This window comes from Perognathus longimembris, chromosome 14 (assembly GCF_023159225.1).
Source record: "Perognathus longimembris pacificus isolate PPM17 chromosome 14, ASM2315922v1, whole genome shotgun sequence".
Classification (NCBI taxonomy): Eukaryota; Metazoa; Chordata; class Mammalia; order Rodentia; family Heteromyidae; genus Perognathus; species Perognathus longimembris.
In genome coordinates, this window is record NC_063174.1 from 6,569,498 (window position 1) to 6,591,638 (window position 22,141).

Below are 22,141 nucleotides of genomic sequence, written 5' to 3' on the forward strand. Positions count from 1 at the left end.
ACACAAATGAAGACTCTTGCTTCTGTTAAATAGTCTTAAAATATCCATATCACATTACCCACAGATACAGATAGATGAGATATAATAAGATGAGAGAAAGACAGAGACAGAGAGAAGAGAGACAGAGAGAAGGGTAAGAGATAGAGAGACGGTGAGGAGAGAGATGAGAGATGACAGATTCAAGAAAGATGGAGTAAGATGGAGAGAAATGAGAAAGATGAGAGAGAAAAGGGAGGAGAGAAAAGATGGAGAGAGAAGAGAGACAGAGAGGAGACACTAGAAGGAGAAATGAGAGATGATGGAGATAAAAATGAGATTCGATAAATATTGTGTATTTTAAGAATTGTTATTCTGACACTATTTTTTTTAAGTTTGCAAGAGGGGCTGAGAATGTGTCCTAGTGGCAAGAGTGCTTGCCTCGTATACACGAAGCCCTGGGTTCGATTCCTCAGCACCACATAAAGAGAAAAAGCCAGAAGTGGCGCTGTGGCTCAAGTGGCAGAGTGCTAGCCTAGAGCCAAAAGAAGCCAGGGACAGTGCTCAGGCCCTGAGTTCAAGCCCCATGATCATTAAAAAAAAAAAAAAAGCCTGTGATATATTAGATAAGTCAATCTAACAAATTAGCTGATACCTGGGCTTTTCCTCTGCCAGCCATGAAGTTGACTTGTAGGACCAACAAAAGTCCAAATAATTGTGGCTCTTCAGTTAATACAAAGCTCAGCTAACCTTGTTGCTGTCAGTGCACACAGGGCATTACTATTGACAATGCTCTTTGGTGTGAAATGGGAATGAGGCAATTTAAATACATTTCATTTCATTTTAAAATTTCTAAAAATATTGGCTGAGGTTTTACATGTTCTCTGTGCTAGCAAGGGAATGGACAAGAAAAAGCATTTCTATCTCCTTCCACGCTATTATTGCTGGCACTGTCTTTCAATTGCCTTGAGCTCTTTACATGGTTTAAATACCAAGATTGCTTTCATAACTCAGTTTCAGGAAAAAAAAAAAGTATGTCTTCCCTAAGGGGGATAATCCTGTTAATCATTAAATAGTATAAGGAATTATCTTTCAAAGCTAAATTTAATTAATGCTGTTTTTTTAATGTTTTTCCTTCCGCTTCAATTTTTTTGGTTTTTTACAAGTTATTTACTGTATACATATATCCATTTAAATGAAAAGTAGCAAGTCACTAATTGTAAGATACACATCCACATCTTAACACCCTTGAAATAGGGGTACATTTTACAATCGATATAGTTTTCCCAAACTGATTTTTTCTCATTTAAATTTACATTAAAATAAGACATTTTTATATTTTATTGCAAGCTAGAGTTGATAAAACACCAAAATTCCTTCAATAATTATTATGAAGCTAGTGATGGAATTGGTTTCTTAAACACTTCCAAGTGTTTTGTTCTGTTTGTATTAGTCCTGGAGCTTGAACTCAGGGCCTGGGCGCTGTCCCTGAGCTTTTGTACTCAAGGCTAGTAGTGCTCTACCACTTGAGCCACAGCTCCACTTCCCATTTTCGGATGGTTAATTGGAGATAAGAGTTCCACCGACTTTACTGCCTGGGCTGACTTTGAACTTGAATCCTCAGATCTCAGCCTCCAGGGTTGCTAGGATTATAGGCATGAACCCCCAACCCTTGGCTAACACTCTGGTTTATTTATACCCTGTATTGTAGACAGCCGTCTCTCATGCCCAAACTTCAAAAACCATGCGCAAGCAAGGACTTGGCCTTTTCTATGCACAACTACTTGGAAACATTACATATTCAGATTATCCTATTTGGCACAACCGAAATCTGAAGCTTCGTGTGAATTTTACACTTTAGCAATGGTGACTTGGAACCAATCTCTTGAGGAATCAGTGTCTTCATGTGGAAAAATGGAGGTGACAGCCATCTCGGGAGCATGCTGCAAAGACTCCAAAAGAGCATGCGTCTATCCAGAGGGTAGCACAGGAGTGTGGTTGTGGCTCGGCAGTAGAGACTGCCTCGCCTATGGGAAGTCCTGGGTTCGAGCCTCAGCAGGAAAAGAAAGTATGAAGGACAAAAAGAAAGCAGGGAAGGAAGGAGGGAGGAAGAGGGAGGAAGGGGAAAGAAAGAGGGAAGGGAGGGAAGGACAATAATATTAGTAGAATCAAGGGTTGTTTTTTTTCTGGTAGTACTGGGGTTTGAACTCGGGGTGCTCTCCTACTTTAGCCACGTCCCCAGTTCCTTTCTGCATTTGTTATTTTTCCAGGAGAGTTTTGACTTTTTGTCCAGGCTACCTGGACCGCAACCCTCCGATTTACAACATTCTGCACAGCTAAAGCGGTAGGCAGGCAGACTCCACATTTTGTTGGTTGAGATGGAACAACTCAAACTTTTTGCCTGGGGGGGGGGGTGCCTCAAACTGCAATCCTCCCCATCTTCACGTGGCTGGGATCACAGGCATGCGCACTCAGCTAGATCACTATTATTACTAGAGTTGTGGTTCAGCCTGCACAAAGAAGCAGATGGGCAGCTGAACAGAAGGAAGCAAGCGGGAGCCGTGGGCAGGAAAGTCCGCAGAGCACAGGCAGGAGTACCTGAGATTCCGCAGGAGGCCACATCCCAAAGGCTCGTGAGGATTTGGTCATGTGAGAAGTGATGACACCTTTAGGAGCTGACACCTAGGTTCTCGGGTCTTGGGGGGGGGGGGGATCTGCCACTGAAAGGAACTGTGAGACCCTCTTTAGCCTCTGGTTTTGCAGCTTAATCTCTCCTCACCGTGGAACCTTCCTTCACCAGAGCCCACTCCATGCTGCTCAGTGCCTCACGCGGTGAGGCGCTTAAACCACTGTTCACTGTTCTTTCTAAAGCTATATTGCTCGGGGATTTCTTGACAGTAACGAAAAATGAACTAATGCATTGAGTATCTACTAGTGTGTTACCTAACACACTACTGAGTGGAATATTTGGAATATAGAGGGGCATGTAGGACTTGATCTTCAAGGAAGTTACAGTAAAAAATCAAGAAAGGGAGAAAGGACAAAGCTCCCATGCAAAAGAATTCTCAATATTTGAGGCTCTCTATTTTCTTTTCTTTTTTTGCCAGTCCTGGGGCTTGGACTCAGGGCCTGAGCACTGTCCCTGGCTTCTTTTTGCTCAAGGCTAACACTCTACCACCTGAGCCCCAGTGCCCCCTTTGGCTTTTCTTATGTATGTGGTGCTGAGGAATCGAACCCAGGGCTTCATGTATAGGAGGCAAGCACTTTTATCACTAGGCCATATTCCCAGCTCTGTGGCTCTCTATTTTCAAGGTAGTATAAAAGAATACCCCACTCCTCCAATGTGAGTTACTCAAAATGCCTTTCTTGCAGAGAACATAGAGCAGGAATAAAATGAGTAATCAAGTACAGGTGGTTCATTCCTGTAATCCTAGCTACTCAGGAGGCTGCGATCTGAGGCTGAGATCTGGTTCAAGGCCAGCCTGGGCAGGAAAGTCCGAGAGACTCTTATCTCCCATGAACCTCCAAACCAGTGATGAGTTGTGACTCCAAGTGGAGCCTGAGCCTTGAGCAAGAGAGCTCAAGGACAGCAAGAGCCCAGGCCCTGAGTTCAAGCCCCATGACCAATAGAAAAAAAAGTTAAAATAAAGATAGCACTGAGAATGTGGCTTAGTGGTAGAGCACTTGCCTTGCATGCACGAAGCCCTAGGTTTGATTCCTCAGTACCACATAAGCAGAAAAAGCTGGAAGTGGCGCTGTGGCTCAAGTGGTAGAGTGCTAGCCTTGAGCAAAAAGAAGCCTGGGACAGTGCTCAGGCCCTGAGTGCAAGCCCCAGGACTGGCTATATATATATTAATATATATGTATATATATATATATATTAGAGAAGATTAGAATACCTAGAACAAAACATCCATGTGGGCCCATTGATAAGAGTTCTAAAGCTGATTTGACTCTGTACAATCAATCACGGAAACGTTAAGGTCACTGACTGGAATCAAATTAAGTTACTATGTCTTGCTCTTCCAAATAACAGTTTCGAAAAGGGCTTAACTGGTAGAGGGGTAGAGCAAGAATACTGTACCATAAATAAAAGATATGCAAAAGAGTGGGTAGAGATAGAGAAGGGCCCTGCAAAGCTCAGAGCCTGCCTCTTAGTTCAGGTAAGGAGCTAGACCTGAGCGATTGGAGTGAAACGCATTCCAGTTCGAGGCAGCCTCTGGCGACTTGCCCCTGGGCGTTAGCAACGGTCCCATCCCTGCGACACGGCCCAGCCCATTTCAGGACGTTGGAAGCTTGCTAGAGAGCACACCCAGCATGCGGTCTTTTTCTTGGCACCTGCTGGACCAGTGCTCCACCACTGAGCTACACTCCTCCCCCTCCCGGGCCCTTCCCTCCCGTAGACACCCATAGACAATTACCTTGGAAATGTTTTCCTTCTTTCTATTAGGCATTATTTTTGAACAACCATCAGAAGATTGTCTCCAATAGTTTGTCAAGGGGACTGAAGGCAGAATTTTGATGGTAAAGCTCATGAAAGACAAATGAAAAAATTCGAATGATTGCCTTAAGTCTGTAACACGGAGCTGGGGCCTAGGCTGAACATTAGAATCACCTGGAAAGATTAGAAATGTGCTCACTGCCTGGCTTCTGAAACTAACCCCCTGTACATCGCCTTTACGATAATTAAGTAGATTAATAATAATAATTGGAAAGACTCCTGCGGCTCCACTCCTGGCCAGTATCATGGGAATGGCTGAAGGCTGTACGTTTTAAAGTTCCCTAAGTGGCTGTGGTGTACCGCCGGTTTAGGAATCCATTGCCTCATAAGGAGTCTACATTTTGAATATCAAACACTCTCCCTCAGAGCAAGATAAGATGACCAAGAATCCCAGGGGTTCCGTTCTGTGAAAAGTCACCTGTGTGAATATAAAACTCTATAATCTTAACAATTTGTCTCATTCAGTGAAAGGTACCGAGTACAACTTTCCTCAGCCCTCCAGCTATTTCCAACACAGAGCCAATCATCTCTTACATCCAGATAGTCTGTGTGTGTGTGTGTGTGTCTGTGTGTGTGTGTCTGTGTGTGTGTGTCTGTGTGTGTGTGTGTCTGTGGTGGGGCTTGAACTCAGGACCTGGATGCTGTCTCTTAGCTTTTTCACTCAAAGCTGACACTCTACCACGTGAGCCACAGCTCCACTTGCAGTGTTTTTAGGGGTTAATTAGAAGTAAGTGTTTCATTGACTTTCCTACCAGAGCTGGCTTTGAGCCTCAACCCTCATACATCAGCCTCATGAATAACTAGAATTACAGGCATGAGCCACCAGTACCAGCCTCAGAGATTTCCTTCTCCTCTTCCTCCTGCTGCTTCTCCTCCTTCTCCTATGTGTGTGTTTTGGGGGAGGAGGGGGAGGAGGTGCTGGTCCCGGGACTTGAACTTGGGGCCTAAGCACTGTCCCTGAACTTTTTTGTGCTGGAGGTTAGCATTCTACCATTACAGCCACAGCTCTATTTCTGGCTTTCTGGTGGTTAACTGGAGATAAGCGTCTCTCAGATTTGTTTGGCTTCAAACTGCAATCCTGGGATCTCAGCCTCCGGAGTAGCTAGGATTACAGGCGTGAGCCACCAGTGCCCGACTACAGATATTCTTCTTAATATACTTACAGCAAGCATAAAATACAACCAGAGAGAGAGAGAGAGAGAGAGAGAGAGAGAGAGAGAGAGAGAGAGAGAGAGAGAGAGAGAGAGAGAGAGAGAGAGAGAGAGAGGCCTCATCCTTACCCCTCCTGGAGTGGCAACTCCAAAAGGACAAAATAAACAAGAGACTAACTTCTCTTCAATGCTTCAAAACAAGATCATTAAAATGTCTCTGGGTAAACAACCATGAAACCCAATGAGCTATTTCCTCTATTTTATTTTACGTTGTTCATAGTCACAGACTCAGGGTCTGTCATGGAAATAGCCGCACAGTCTTGACAGGGGCCAGATGACTCCCTGCGTTACCTCCCAGGGGGTCGGTGGCCCGTGGCCCGGGGGTGTCTGTGGCCGCCTGAGCCAGGGCGGGGCGACATTCCCTGTCCTTCTCAGGACCCAATGCTGGGGGGGGGGGGGGGTGGCAGCCATGACCTCAGCCCTGCAGGAGACGGGTGGCCCCCAGTCAGTTGCAGGAGGAGCAGGTGTGACTCCTCCATATGGAATGATAAGGGGCACCCGGGTGGCTCAGCACGCCTGAGCCCTGAGGACTGGGGTTCGAAGCCAAGCCCGGGCCGCAAAGGCCATGCAACTCCTGATCTTCCATTAACCCCCTCCCCTCCCCTGCCCGCCCCCCAAGCCCAGGGTAGAGCTGGGTGCGTGGTGCAGGGGGGGTGGCAGGGCGAGTGGGAAAGCCAAGGGACGGGCAGCACCGGCCCCGAGTTCAAGCCCCGGGCCCCGCGCCCACAAGACTAGATTCAACAACAAGTGACATTAAGAGATGAGGAGCCGGTGCTGGGGGCGGGGGGTGGGGGGGGGGGGCCGGGGGGCGGGCCGCGGGGGGGAACCCCGCCTCGCCCGCCCCCGCGGGCCCGCAGGGGGGCGAGGGCGGAGCCCCTCCCCCTCCCCCGCCCCCCCCCCGCCCCGCGGCGCGCCCCCTCCCCCGCGCTCCCCGCCCGCCCGCGCAGTGCTCATGCGCGCGGCCCGGGCCTTTATAGCGGCCGCGGGCGCCGCGCTCTCCGCACTCGGGCGCCGCGGGGCGGATCCCACGCACGCAGGTGCGGGCGCCCGGGGCTCGGGGGGCGGCGCGGGCGCGCGGGGTCGGGGCGCCCGGGGCCCGGGGTCTCCCCGCTGCCCGCCCGCGGGTCGATCGCTGTCTGTCTGTGTGTCTGTCTGTCGCTCTGTCCGTCCGTCCGTCCGTCCGTCCCCGGGGCGCCCGGCTCCCCCCCCCCCACCCGCGCCTCCGCACCCCCAGCCCGCGGGTCCGAGCTCACCGCCGCCGGGTGGGTTCGGCCGAGTCCCCGGGGCGCCCCCTGGGGTCCCCGCGGGCCGGAGCTCCAAGCCGGGGGGCGGGCGGCGGGCGCCGGGGCCGGGACGGGGCCCCGCCTCGCTCAGTGCGCCTCGCTCCCCCCTCCTCCCGTCCCGTCCCGTCCCGTCCTCCCCACCCCAGGTCGGACCAGCCTCGAGCACCATGCCCGCGCTCTGGACCCCGCTCCTCTGCCTCGGTGGGTACGCCGCCCCCCCCCGCGCCCCCCGCGCCCCCCCCGCGCCCCCCCGCGCCCCCCCCCGCGCCCCCCGCGCCCCCCCGCGACCCCCGCGCGCCCCCCGCGCCCCCCGCGCCCCCCGCCCGCCCCCCGGCCACGCCGGCCACCGGCGCCGTCCTCTGTGCTCTCTCCGCAGGCGTGAGCGCGCTGCTGCTGCCGCTTCCGGAGCCCGCGGGCGGCGAGGGGGCCGGTGAGCCGGGGGGGGGGGGGGGCCGGGGGGCGGCATCGCGGGGTCCGGGGTCCGCCCGAGAGTCTCAGGAGTTTGGAGGGGAGGTCTGGGAATGGGGGTGCGGCGGGGGGAGGGGGCGCAGTCCCGGCCCCCCCCCTCCCCGCGTGTCCGTGTCCTCGGGTGGGTTCCCCGGGCCCGGCGCGCCCTGAGCCTGCGCGGCCCACCTGACGGGTCCCGGGGTCCCGGGGCTCGAACCCGGGGCCCGCCCGCGCTCTGCAGCTCCATCGGAGGGCGAGCCCCCCCCCCCCACGCCTTTCCCAGGTCACCGGGATGGAAAGCAGAGCTGAGGCCCCCAGAGGCCCCCCACGTCGGGTGCTGTGTGCACAGTCTCCTCAGGGCGCCGGGTGCTGTGCGCACGGTCTCCTCGGGGCGCCGGGTGCTGTGCGCACGGTCTCCTCGGGGCGCCGGGTGCTGTGCGCACGGTCTCCTCGGGGCGCCGGGGGTGCTGTGCGCACGGTCTCCTCGGGGCGCCGGGTGCTGTGCGCACGGTCTCCCTCGGGGCGCAGGCTTGTTGTTTCCTAGACTAAGTGCAGCCTCCGCGGCTCCCGGGCCTTCCCGTGCCGGGCAACGTCCAAACTGGGACAGAAGATGGTCACCGGGACGCCTGTCACCAGCAGCCACCGTGCCGCTCACACACGCGCGCATCAGCGCTGCTCGCACACCTGTGCCCCGTAGGGAGGGCGCGTGTGAACCCCCAGATCGGGCCGTGCCCCTCCAAGGTGTGCCCCGCGGGGCGGCGACTTGCCCGGCCCTTGCTCCCGCTGACACGGCCGCCTCTGCCCTCAGCCCCCCTCGCCGTCACCTGCTTCACGCGAGGCCTGGACGTCAGGAAGGACGAGGTGGACGTGCTCTGCCCCGGGGGCTGCCCTCCCGAGGACTTCTCCGTGTTCGGGAACATCGTCTATGCCTCGGTGTCCAGCATCTGCGGCGCCGCCGTGCACAGGTCAGACCCCGCGCCGACCGGGAGACACCCCGGCCCCCCTCCCTCCCCTTCCCCCCCTTCCTCCCTTCCCTCCCTTCCTTCCTCCCTTCCTCCCTCCCTCCCTTCCTCCCTCCCTCCCTCCCTCCCTCCCTCCCCTCCCTCCCTTCCTCCCCTCCCTCCCTTCCTCCCCTTCCTCCCTCCCTTCCTCCCTTCTTCCCTCCCTTCCTCCCTTCTTCCCTTCCTCCCTTCCTCCCTTCCTCCCTCCCCCCCCCCCGCACCCCCTCCCTGCTTTCCCTCTGTGCCTTTTTAATCAGAGGTGAGCGCATTCCTGAAGCCTTGGGGGGGGGGGGATCTTTGACATTTCAAGGAGAGGGAGGGAAGCTGACCCCCAGGCCAGTGGCATCAGGAGGTAGGCAGCACAGCCCCCGCTTTAGCGTCCCGATTCCTGATCCTGTCATCCGTGCTGGACCTTGCACCCTGTGCCAGCTTTTTGCTTTTTAAGCCTTTCATCGCAATCTTCAGGTAGGTGCGGTTTCTTCTCCTCACCAGACGAGGAAACCGAACTCCGAGTACCTTGCCCAAGACCACCTGACTGTGATTCTGCAGTAGAATAGCCACTGGCTTGCTCACCCAAAACGCTGGTGGCTCACTCGTGCAGTCCCGGCCGCGCTGGTGGCTCATCGTGCAGTCCTAGCCGGGCTGGTGGCTCATCGTGCAGTCCTAGCTATGCTGGTGGCTCATCGTGCAGTCCTAGCTGCTCTGGTGGCTCACTCGTGCAGTCCTAGCCGCGCTGGTGGCTCATCGTGCAGTCCTAGCTATGCTGGTGGCTCATCGTGCAGTCCTAGCTATGCTGGTGGCTCATCGTGCAGTCCTAGCTATGCTGGTGGCTCATCGTGCAGTCCTAGCTGCTCTGGTGGCTCACTCGTGCAGTCCTAGCCGCGCTGGTGGCTCATCGTGCAGTCCTAGCCGGGCTGGTGGCTCATCGTGCAGTCCTAGCTATGCTGGTGGCTCATCGTGCAGTCCTAGCTGCTCTGGTGGCTCACTCGTGCAGTCCTAGCCGCGCTGGTGGCTCATCGTGCAGTCCTAGCTATGCTGGTGGCTCATCGTGCAGTCCTAGCTATGCTGGTGGCTCATCGTGCAGTCCTAGCTATGCTGGTGGCTCATCGTGCAGTCCTAGCTATGCTGGTGGCTCATCGTGCAGTCTAGCTATGCTGGTGGCTCATCGTGCAGTCCTAGCTATGCTGGTGGCTCATCGTGCAGTCCTAGCTATGCTGGTGGCTCATCGTGCAGTCCTGGCCGGGCTGGTGGCTCATCGTGCAGTCCTAGCTATGCTGGTGGCTCATCGTGCAGTCCTAGCTGCTCTGGTGGCTCACTCGTGCAGTCCTAGCCGCGCTGGTGGCTCATCGTGCAGTCCTAGCCGCGCTGGTGGCTCATCGTGCAGTCCTAGCTATGCTGGTGGCTCATCGTGCAGTCCTAGCTATGCTGGTGGCTCATCGTGCAGTCCTAGCTATGCTGGTGGCTCATCGTGCAGTCCCGGCCGCGCTGGTGGCTCATCGTGCAGGTCCTAGCTATGCTGGTGGCTCATCGTGCAGTCCTAGCTATGCTGGTGGCTCACTCGTGCAGTCCTAGCTATGCTGGTGGCTCATCGTGCAGTCCTAGCTATGCTGGTGGCTCATCGTGCAGTCCTAGCTGCTCTGGTGGCTCACTCGTGCAGTCCTAGCTATGCTGGTGGCTCACTCGTGCAGTCCTAGCTATGCTGGTGGCTCATCGTGCAGTCCTAGCTATGCTGGTGGCTCATCGTGCAGTCCTAGCTATGCTGGTGGCTCATCGTGCAGCCCTGGCCGCGCTGGTGGCTCATCGTGCAGTCCTAGCTATGCTGGTGGCTCATCGTGCAGTCCTAGCTACCCAGGAGGCCGAGATCTGAGGAGCACAGTTTGCCCCCAGGCTGGGCTTCGGAAGGCCCCGGGCCCCTTATCTCCAAGTAGCCACCAAACCGCGCTGCCGCTCGAGCGGTAGAGCCCCCGCCTTGAGCCCCGAGCCGAGCCCCGGTACCTCGCCCCTCCCCGCCACGCAGGCCCTGGAGTTGGGTTACTTTAGGAAAGTGGCCTGGCACCCCGTATTAGACTCTGAGTCTCTGAGCTGCGGGGATCAGGACACTGCACGCGTATTGGCATCGTGGCTTTCAGAGCTGGACGGTCCCACGCCACGCCCCCGGGCGCGCTGCGTTCCTGCGTGGGGCTGGGGGGGCCGTGGCCCCCGTGCCGGGCTGCTCTGCTGGGCGCTCGGAGCAGCAGCGGCTCGGTGCTATGGGCAGGCGCCCGGGCCAGCCGGCCGGCCTCTCAGCGGCTGTCCTTGGGCTGCAGGGGAGCCGTCAGCCTCTCGGGGGGCCCCGTGCGCCTCTACAGCCTCCCTGGACGCGAGAACTACTCCTCAGTGGAAGCCCACGGCATCCGGTCGCAGGCCCTCGCCAGGTGGTCCGCTTCCTTCACAGTGACGAGTAGGTACAATGACGCTGCTCCCACCAGGGCCCGAGGCCCCCCCAACCCTGTCTACTCTTCTTAGCCAAGCTGCTTTGCGGGTACAAAACCCTGATGCATTAGCACACCCACCCCAAGGCCGGAGGGGGCAGGCGCCCCTCCAGCCCAGCGTGGGGAGATGGGGGGAAGGAGGGACTTGAACTTGTCTGCAGCTTGACTTTACCAAGCAGTACTCAGCCGTGACACACATGGATTCCGCGTTGCTGGCCCTTTCAAGCAGAACGGGAGCAGGCCCCGTGAGGTTTAGCCCTGCAGCGTCTGTAGCATCCCGTGGAACTGTAGATGAGATGCACAAGCTTGATGATGTAGGCAAGGGAAAAACAACAGACCACTTTTCATTTTCACAGAAGGCAAAAGTAGTACCCAAGAAGCAACCGGAAGGGCCGTGTCCACAGCCCGCCCACCCACAGGTAGGGAATGCTATGCTTGCCTGCAACGGCACTGGGAAATTAGAGATGGATTGCACTTGTGTGTGTGTGTGTGTGTGTGTGTGTGTGTGTGTGTGCCAGAACTGAGGCTTGAACTCAAGACCTGCTGGTGTTCTACCGCTTGAGCCATACCCTTTTTTCTGGCTTTTTGCTGATTAATTAAAAATAAGGGGCTGGGAACGTGGCTTAGCGGTAGAGCGCTCGCCTAGCATCCATTCCTCAACACCACATACACAGAACAAGCCAGAAGTATGGCTCAAGTGGTAGAGCGCGAGCCTCGAGCAAAAGGAAGCCAGGGACAGTGTCCAGCCCCGGGGCTGGAAAAAAAAAAAAAAAGAAAGAAAGAGAAAATCTCATGGGCTTTCCTGCCCTTGATGACTTCTAACCTTGATCCTCAGCTCCCAGCCTCCTGAGTGGAGAGATTACAGGTGTGAGCCACTGGCACCCGACATACAGGTGTTGCTGATACTTTTCCCTTAAACAATTTATATGAGAGAAACAGAGAAAATATCTCACACTTACAGGCATATTACAGAAATGCTCGATTTTTTATTTCAAGTTTCTTCTTTTTAAGTGTACTGGGGTTTGAACTCCGGACTTTTCACTTGCTGCGTGGGAACTCTTCTACTTGAGCCACTCACTCCTCAGCCCTTTTTGTTTGCCCCTTTTCAGTTATTTTTCAGAGAGCATCTTGTATTTTTACTTGGGGTGGCATCAGAAGATGACCCTCCTATCTATGGCCACCCCCCCCCAACTGCAATCACATGGGGAACACCACCCCGTGGGGCTTATTGATTGAGATGCAGTGTGACTAACTTTTTGCCGAGGCTGGCCTCACACATTAATCCTCCCAATCTTTGCCTCCTGAGTAGCTGAGAGTACAGGTATGAGCTACTGTGTCCAGCAGTCTTAAATTATAAGCTTTGCTACAAGTCATTCTCTGCAGACCTCCCATGTCTCTCCTTTGACAGACTAGGCTCAGCACCCTGAGTTTCTTTCTCCTCCATCGATTGGTTCAGTTCCCTTAGTTATTACAGTGCTGTGCAAATGGAAGAAAGCATTAGTGAATTAGTGGGTGTCCACAGGAAGAAGCTGATAGGGACCCCCTTTTCTCAGGCCGTGGCCATTTTCAAGTCACGGGAATTAGCCTTAGGCCGTGAGTTCCCAGTCCTGCTCCCTTGTTGGTTTAGGGTATGGAAGTTCTGGGGTAGAGACGGATCCACTGTGGGGGCTACACAGTCCTGTCGTGTTCGTTGTTGGGGCTTTGCTGCCCCAAGCAGAAAACCGTGGGGAAAAGTAATTTTTTTTTCATACTGGTCGTACTAGGGCTTGAACTCGGGGCTTATGCGCTGCCCCTGAGCTTTTTTTGCTCAAGACTAGCATTCTACCACTTGAGCCACAGTTTCGACTCCAGCATTTAAACAAAAAAGATTATAGACTTCTTTGCCCAGGCTGGCTTTGAACCAAGATCCTCAGATCTCTCCTAAGTAGCTACGGTTGCAGACGTGAGCTGCTTACTGGTGCTGAGCTGAGTAAACGATTTTTAAAAGTCTTTTTATAATAATAATACAATTCTATTTTTAAAAAATCTTTTCCTCTGGGTGAAGTGGCTCACATCTCTAATCCTGTTACGCGCCAGGACCTGAGGGTGGAGGTTTGGGCGGTGTAGGCGGGAAGGTCCACGCGACGCTTATCTCCAGTGAACCAGCAAAAAGCCAGACACGGCTCAAGGAGTCGAGCGCCACCCATAAGCGAGAAAAGCAAATTTAGAATGAAGCTTTGAGTTTAAGCCCCAGTCGTGGCCAAGAAAAATCACGCAGTCTTTTCAAGGGCTGAGGGTGGGACTCAAGTGGCACAAAAGCCCGAGTTCAAGTCCTAGTCCTGAAAAAAGTGTGGTGGTTTCTTTTTCCAGCCAGGCTCTGGTGGCTCACGCACGCGCACGTGCACACACACACACACACACACACACGCGCGCACACGCAGAGTAATCGTAGCTACTCTGCAGGCCCAGATCTGGATTATCCATATTCAAAGCCAGCATAGACAAGAAAACACCACTTGCCTCATCTAAAAAATAACCAGCAAGAAGCCAGGCTAGAGGCATGGCCCGGGGGTGGGGGGTGGGGGGTGGGGGGTGGGGGGTGGGGGTGGGGGGGTGTCTTTCCCGGAACAGCACTCCTTGCACAAACTTTTTCTGGCTATAAATCGGTCATTGTTTTGCCCATGTTAAACAGTGCTTCCTTTGCTTCAGGAAAACGACTGAAAAAAACACCAGAGAAGAAAAGCGGCAATAAAGGTAAGAGTACGGCGGCATTTCCTCCGCCCTATTTATTTTCCTGTTATGGGGCTTGAACTCGGGGCTCGGGCGCTGTCCCTGAGCTCTTCTGCTCAAGGCTGCCGCTCTACCACTTGGAGCCACAGCGCCCCTTCGGGTTTCTGAGTGGCTAATTGGAGCTAAGAGCCTCACGGTGACTTTCCTGCCCAGGCTGGCTTCCAACCCTAATCCTCGGATCTCAGACTCCCGAGTCGCTGGGATTACAGGCCTGGGCCACCAGTGCCCGGCTCTTTTTCTTTTTTAAGCATAAATTAGTTGTAAAAAAAGTTTCACTCTGATATTTCCATACATATTCACTCTTGCTATTTACATACATATGTGTATAGGAATGTACTTTTACAATGTATATTAATACTTTGATCCCGTGTATCTCCTCTATGTAGAGGAGGTACTTTTTAACCTGTGTCCTTCCTTTCTTCCCCCTGCCCCTTTTTGTTTAACCAGTCCTAGGGCTTGAACTCAGTGCCTGGGTGCTGTTCCCGAGCGTTTTGTGCTCCACGCTAGTGCTCTATTACTTGAGCCATAGCTCCACTTCTTATTTTCTGGTGGTTAACTGGAGAGTCTCACGGAATTTCCCGCCCAGGCTGGCTTTGAACTATGATCCTCAGATCTCAGATTCTTGAGCAGCTAGGATTACAGGCGTGAACCACTGGCACCCAGCCTTTTTAAGAATTTTTAATGGGTTGCATTGTTATTTTCCTATATATGCAATTATATACATATATATATATATATAATCTAGATGTTACTTCTGTGATATAACCACACCCAAACTCCCCCTCTGCCTTCTGGAGACTGCTAACAAAGGACTTGTTTGGGTATTCACAGACTGTAAAGCAGATATTGCATTTCTGATTGATGGAAGCTTTAATATTGGGCAGCGCCGCTTTAATTTACAGAAGAATTTTGTCGGGAAAGTGGCTCTCATGTTGGGAATTGGAATTGAAGGACCACACGTAGGCCTTGTTCAAGCCAGGTACTACTTTTGTTCCAATGGGAAGTGACTGATAATCTTGAATGGTAACAACTTAATCAATCTGGTTCGTTCTTCGTAGTTCATTATAAACATGTTAAATTCTAGATCAGCTGGATTCCCAAAGCACACATTCAGGATTTAAGACCACCTGGACAGACACTTGATAGGCATAGCAAAAAAACCCCAAAGACTACTTGGGCGATCTGAGTAGGCCCCGGTACCTCCTCTTGGGAATAAAAAGTTGGGCGAGTCGTATGCCCTCTGGTCCAGTGTTCTGAAGGAAGCAGCCGCGGTACGTCTGGTCCTCTTTGTTGGTTTGCTGGGCCAGGTTTGCACTCGGGGCTTCCTTCCCTCTCGCTTGGCAGGGAGAGGCTCCCCCACTTGAGCCAGGCCCCAGCCTCCATTTTTTTCATTTATTGTTTTAGGTCTTTCCCTATTTCCTTGGTTGGAGACACGCAAACATGACCTTTTTACTTCATTCACGTAAAAGTAACCTTTACGGCCAGCTTTTAGGATCATAATGTGCTCACTAGAGGAAGGCTGAAAAACATAGGATCAGAATTTCCAGACCACGTCCCAGGATAATCTTCATCTGAAGCTTTTTCTTTCAGTATTTTAAGAAAAACTTTGACTGCATGTTGTATGTATGCGTCTCTTTTAAAAGCTGGGGTATAAGAATGTCTTGGGTCCTGGTTTTTTCACCCTTGGTATGTTTTCTTATCACAAATACAATGTTTCATGATATTCCTTTGCTTAATTATTTAACCATTGTGCTATTTTTTAACCCACTACACATCGCTCTGTATTAACTAGATCAGCCTTATGTATTTATTATCTTGTATGCCCGTCTTGTTTCATTTGGCTAAATTCCTAGATGTAGGTTATGACATTCCTAGTTTGTTCTATAAGTTGCTTTCTAAAAAGTTGAAGCAGTTTACCCTTTTCGTAGTCCGTGAAGATGCCACCAGCCCTACTCCCAATAACTGCATTTCATTTCCTATTTTAAAAGTGTCTCTACGTTTTTGTTGTAATAGTTTAACTGTGTTGTTTCCTACCGAATTTAACCATCTCATTTTAAAAATTAGCTCCTTATTCTACTGCTTTGTTTGTAGCACTATTTTTATCTACAAGTCTGAGCAAGTTTCTTTGATTCCTGTGATATTGTTTTGATAGTTAGAACTTCATTGCGATTTTTGGTTTTGTGCTGGTACTGGGTTTGAACTCGGGGCATCATACATTTCCAGTCAAGGCTGGCACTCTGCCACTGGAACCATCCCCCAAGTCCGCCTTTTTGATGGTTAATTGGAGATAACCGTCAGACAGACTTCCCTGTTTGGGCTGGCTTCGAACCACGATCCTCATGTATCAGCCTCCCGTTAGCGAGGATTACAGGCATGAGCCGCCAGTGTCTGACTTCATTGTAAACTTTAGCAACTCATGATACAATTTTCTTCTTACATTTTTGAGGGGATAATAGAACCCCAGAAAAGATGTTACACTGCCATGTACTTACTCTAGCTTCTTAAAAACTTCTTGGTTTATTCATTTTCTACGTTAGGAAGAACATTAAAATAAACCACAAGCCTATTTATGTTACTAAAAAATATGATCTTTGTCTTATGAAGGATGCAAAGCGTAAGTGAGATGAAGACAGTTAATAGTTGAAAGCGATAAGGTTATCGATGAAAACTCTGATTTTGTGACTCAACCTTTGGACATGCAAAAATAAAATGTCTACTCATTCCTCAAGAAACATCTCAATAAGTCAAATATGGCTGTGGTACATCTGTAGTTCCAGCATTTGGATGGCTTAAAACTTATTTTCAGCCATCTAATGTTGCTTATTTTGCTTTTCTGATATTCCCTAGATAACTGCTTTTTTTTTTTCTTTCATCACAGTGAACATCCCAAAATAGAATTTTACTTGAAAAACTTTACCTCAGCCAAAGATGTTTTGTTTGCCATAAAAGAAGTAGGTTTCAGAGGAGGTAATTCCAACACAGGTAAGTAGCCAGTCCCTGGGATGTTACAGTCAGGGTTACAGAGTGACTGGACATGTAAAACAGCATTATGCTATTTTATGTAAGCAGATGACACGGCACTTTCAGCTTCATCTGATCACCTGAGATTCAGGTTATAATGGAGAATATACCAATAGGTTTGTAGTTTTGACTTAAGATCACCTAAAGCTTTGTTTTTTTGCCGGTACCAAGCTGGCCCGCTACCACTGCAGCAATGCCTCCAGCCCGGTGCTCTGCTGGTTCTTTTGGAAATGATATATTCTCGACTTTTCTGCCCACGCTGCCTTTGAACTAGGACACTTGTTCTCAGCCCCTTGAGGAGCTAGACCTGGGCCACAGTGCCCAGCAAGCATTGCGGTTTCATAATCCTTAGATTGATTGGTCAGTTATCATTACAGAGAAGTAGCTGTTTGCAAACAGAAGTCAACAGTCGTGCAAGCCATAGAGATGAGGCCGATAGAGCAGCACAGGTGCCCCTCTGAAGACGCTCCTTGTTCCTTTCAAGGCTCTCCTGCCAGCGGGGAGCAGGAGCACACAGCAGCAGCACGAGAGACAGTTTGTGATTCTGACTGGTGACTGACGGGAAGGAAGGCAATCTGAGGCTTTGGGGGTGGAGGGGGAAGAATGTGGGTAGTGAGGACAAAAAAATAGGCCTGAAGAATAATGAACCTTTGCCGAGCTGAGGAGTCAGTTATAGAACCGAGTTCCATATCAGTTAAATTCCTAAGCTTAGTGGCAGCAAGTTTGTTACCTGGAAACAGGCATGTCATTCGAGTGAGGGATAAATTGCTGCTCAAACTTGCTTCCTTCTCCATCCTAGGAAAAGCTTTGAAGCATACGGCTCAGAAGTTCTTCACGGCAGACGCGGGCGTGAGAAAAGGCGTCCCCAAAGTGGTGGTGGTGTTTATTGATGGCTGGCCTTCCGATGACATCCAGGAAGCAGGCATCGTGGCCAGGGAATTTGGCGTGAACGTCTTTATAGTTTCTGTGGCCAAGCCCATTCCTGAGGAGTTGGGGATGGTCCAGGATGTTGCCTTTGTGGACAAGGTAAGGTGGGGGGGGTGCTTCTGCCAGGCTGGATAGCACGGACTCCGTTTCGAGCCTCTCACCTGAACGCTCAAGACTGAAACGTGCACAGATTTGGCGCCACGTTTGACCCTTCTGACCCTGCCTTGTCTCCCTCGTTAGGCCGTGTGCAGGAATAACGGCTTCTTCTCTTACCACATGCCCAACTGGTTTGGCACCACAAAATACGTCAAGCCCCTGGTACAGAAGCTGTGCAGTCACGAGCGAATGATGTGCAGCAAGACCTGCTACAACTCGGTGAACATCGCCTTCCTCATCGACGGCTCCAGCAGCGTGGGGGACAGCAACTTCCGCCTGGTGCTCGAGTTCATCTCCAACATCGCCAAGTCTTTCGAGATCTCCGACGTCGGGGCCAAGATAGCCACCGTGCAGTTCACCTACGACCAGCGCACGGAGTTCAGCTTCACCGACTACAGCAGCAAGGAGAACGTGCTGGCCGTGATCAGGAGCGTCCGCTACATGAGCGGCGGCACGGCCACCGGCGACGCCATCGCCTTCACCGTCAGGAACGTGTTCGGTCCCGTAAGGGGCAGCCCCAACAAGAACTTCCTGGTCATCGTCACCGACGGGCAGTCCTACGACGATGTCCGAGGCCCCGCCGCCGCCGCCCACGACGCAGGTAAGGCCCGCCGCCTTCGCGTGGATACACACGCACGCACACTTTCCCGGGATTCGAACCCAGGCCTGCGAGCCCACAGCCCCGCCCGGGTTGCGTTCCGGGCGCTCGCATGCGCCTTAAACTTGGAACACATCCCCCCCAAGGGGGGGAGGCGCTGCCATTTGTTTACCCAAGCTTGCTGAAGTGGTCAGACTGGCACGCGTTTGATTAGACGGTCAGATCTCCAGTCGAGTTCGGTCCCATCTTCAATTCTTTCCTGAACCTTCGCTGCCATTTTGAAAGGCGTGACACAGGTGTCCTCCGCGCCTCTATTCTGCACCTTAGTGTCACTTTTGGCTAATGTGTTGATGAGACCCAGCGAGCCGACCGAGGCCTGAGAGGCCCCTTGGGCTGCTCACTTCGTGTCTTCCTTGGGGTTAAAGTTTCAGGAAGGTGAACCGCGCGGCAAAAGTTCAATGAAAATTATCCCTCGATAATAGTGAAATGAAGGGGCTGGGAATATGGCCTAGTGGCAAGAGCGCTCGCCTCCAACACATGAAGCTCTCGGTTCGATTCCCCAGCACCACATATATGGAAAACGGCCAGAAGGGGCGCTGTGGCTCAGGTGGCGGAGTGCTAGCCTTGAGCGGGAAGAAGCCAGGGACAGTGCTCAGGCCCTGAGTCCAAGCCCCAGGACGGCCAAAAAATAAAAAATAAAAAAAATAATAATAATAGTGAAATGAAAACCACAAAAGCCAGAAAATGAGATTTTTAGGGCTAGGTCACAACTTTTTTTTTCTTTTGAGTTAAACAATATGGACCAAGGGGCGAGGAAACGTTTTGACATGGGGGGAGGGCAGGATGGTAGCAGGGACAGGATTGGTGGGTGGTAAATTGTAAATTGTTACAGGGTTTTTTTGTGGTTTTTTTTTTTTTTTGCATTATCTAAACCTGGTTTATATTGTCTTTCTTTCCAACTCTGAGCACAGCATACTTCACTTAAAACATGACAAGAGAGTTTCACCGAGCAGAAGAAAGCTAAAACGAATGCTTCTGCAGTTAGTATTGAATTCCATTGCCATCCTAGTCCAAAAACATACAATCTCCTAACTCCAGGCCGGTGGGAATTGGGCACGGGTGACTTAAGCCTGTCATCCTAACCACACAGGAAGCTGAGATCCCAGGGCCGCAGTTCAGAGCCAGCCATGGTAGACAAGTCCTATTCTTTTCTTCAATAAGCAGCAAAAGGAGAGTTAAGAGGTGTGGCTCAAGTAGGAGAGCCAGCCTTGAGCAAAAAGGAGCAAGAACAGGAGGGCCCTCAATGGAACCGAGGTAGTCCGATATACAAATCCCCTGACGGGATTTTTTCTTTTATCAATCATGTTTTTGCTTTTGTATTAAAGACTAGGAAGTTCTGACTACTAGACAGTTTGCCAATATAACTGTGAAAATCAAAATGCAGGATACAAGTTCTGTCTCGCTTCCTCAGACAATCCAGCATTTGAGGACTTCCACCACATATACGGAGGCCATTCATGAGTCCGCGTACTGGCAAAGTGCCCACCGTAGCCACCTGAAGCGATCGCAGGCAGCCCCTCTTCCCGTTCTTACGTGTAGGATTTTGCATGTGCCAGAACGAGAGTTTGAACTCAGGGTTTCAAGCTCTTGCTCCGCTTGCTGGCTCAGCTGGCGCTCAACCACTTGAGCCATGCCTCTAGGTGGGAACCTGGCTGCTTAATTGGAGATGGGATCTCGGTTTTTTTCTGTCCCCAGTGGCTTCAAATCACGGCCTTTCAGGGGTCAATCTCTGAGCCACTAGTCCCCGGAATGTTGGAGGACTTTACCTGATACTCTATACCTCCTCACTGGATAACTTAATTTCTAAGTATTTTTTCTATTATCAGTGATTATGATTAATCCAGTAGTGAGGGAAATAACACTCATGGCAAAGTTTGTGGTTTTGACCACCGGACTGCCACTAGCCTCACAATGACTGAAAACTTGAGCTTCACTGCAAGTATATACTAATACGTGAAAAATGTGGACGGAGCTTGACATATAAAGTGGACATGTTTTCAATTTTAAAATCCCTCCCCCGTAGGTGTCACCATCTTCTCTGTTGGAGTGGCTTGGGCACCCCTGGATGACTTGAAAGACATGGCCTCGAAACCCAAGGAGTCCCACGCTTTCTTCACGCGGGAGTTCACAGGATTAGAACCGATTGTTTCCGATATCATTAGAGGAATTTGTAGAGATTTCTTAGAATCTCAGCAGTAATGATGTTTGACCACTGATAAAATGCAAGACCTAATATATAAAATGTACTCTCACAATACTGAAATATTATACAGCATACTAGAATCAGATGCTTTCAGGCCAACAGCTGTTTTCAACACATCAGTGTTCGTTTAAAAGCTGTTGCCTTCAGATTAAAATTTAGACGTTAACTCTTCAATCACATGGTTGAGGCTTCATAATCACGGCCCTTAGAAACTCAGGAAGGAAGGAGGTATGGATTCAAATGATAAAAGTTCTAATATGCCTATTAAATGTATAGATATGCAAATATTATAGCTCAATAAAATAATCTGATAAGACAAAACCAACATTCTTTCTCTAATCATTCTGTATTGGCTAATAAGGAAAACAAAGATTTAGACAGCATTTAAAGTTCAAATATGGATATTCTGAACCAAGTGAATGCTTTTAAACCAATTGATAGGATTATAATTACCAATAAGGAAAGTTATCCTGTACCAAGCTTTTTTTGTAGTGTATTTTCATAGTAACTTATGACTGAAAATATCACACTGAATAAGTAGCAGGATTTCCTGGTATTTTTCTATTTATATCCTTAATTTTATATGTATATAGTTATACTGGCCGTACTCTTAAAATCCATCCAGGATCGAGAACACGTTAAGTTGGTAAAGTCTTCGAAAAGTTTTCAAATATCAGAATTATAGGAAAAAATGTTATAGTTTGGATATTCAAAAATAAAATTGCTAGTAACTTAATCCAAGCTGCCTTACTTTCATTATTCCAAGTATTCCTTTCTAGGAAATGGTTAAAAAAAAATTCTACATTTAGTAATATGCATGGGTAGAGCCGTTTGAACAGTATTTTAAAATCATGTAATAATCTCAAGTATATTTATTTTTCTTTCATCTAGTTGTGTATGCTGGCTCTAGGGTTTGCACGCTCAGCCTGAGCCTCTCCCAGCTTACCGCTTGAGCAACAGGTTCGTTCACTTTTGGCTTTTAGCTGTCAACTGGAGAAAAAGAATCTCTCGGGATCTGTCTGCCTAGGCTAGCTTCGAACCTCGTTCTCAGATGTGATGTCAGCCTCCGGAGTGGCTTTTCACTCCAGTGTTCACTGAGTGCTGTTTTGTTCTGTTTTCTGACTGGCTGTTTTAGCCATTATATACTAACACTGTCGGGTTACTCATTGGGACATGCTTTTGAGAGCTTGCTTCCACCTAAGGGTTTTGTAACTAGTCTTTTTCACGGTGGTGAGGCCGACGTCTAAGGAGAGCATCGGAAATGTGGCGGAAGGTGCGGTGTGCAGGCTCGCCAGGGCCGTTCCTCATCTCATGGCGCCTGCCCCGTGCGAGCCACACCCTCCCCTCCCTGACTCCACAGTGGTACCGGCTCTATCTGAAGCTGTGAGGACCTGAACAGCTGTTAACTGGTTGGAATAATATGTCCACTAAATCTTTAGGTCTTTACAATTGTTTGCTCATTCAAAAGGAGAAAAAAAGGAATTTATATGAGAAGCAGAACTTGAATTACCTTCAAA

General features: G+C 50.8%; 1 protein-coding gene across 1 annotated transcript; it reads left to right on the forward strand.

Annotated features, from left to right (window-relative positions):
* The first annotated feature begins 6,640 nt into the window (after nt 1-6,640).
* On the forward strand, nt 6,641-21,360 carry Coch (cochlin). The gene is made up of 11 exons (XM_048362905.1): nt 6,641-6,725; nt 7,348-7,401; nt 8,227-8,383; nt 10,726-10,859; nt 11,247-11,309; nt 13,579-13,623; nt 14,491-14,638; nt 16,538-16,641; nt 17,480-17,706; nt 17,848-18,364; nt 20,445-21,360. Exons 1-11 carry the CDS (start codon nt 6,641-6,643, stop codon nt 20,618-20,620), a joined length of 1,710 nt encoding a protein of 569 aa, XP_048218862.1. The 3' UTR covers nt 20,621-21,360.
* The last annotated feature ends 781 nt before the right edge of the window (nt 21,361-22,141 follow it).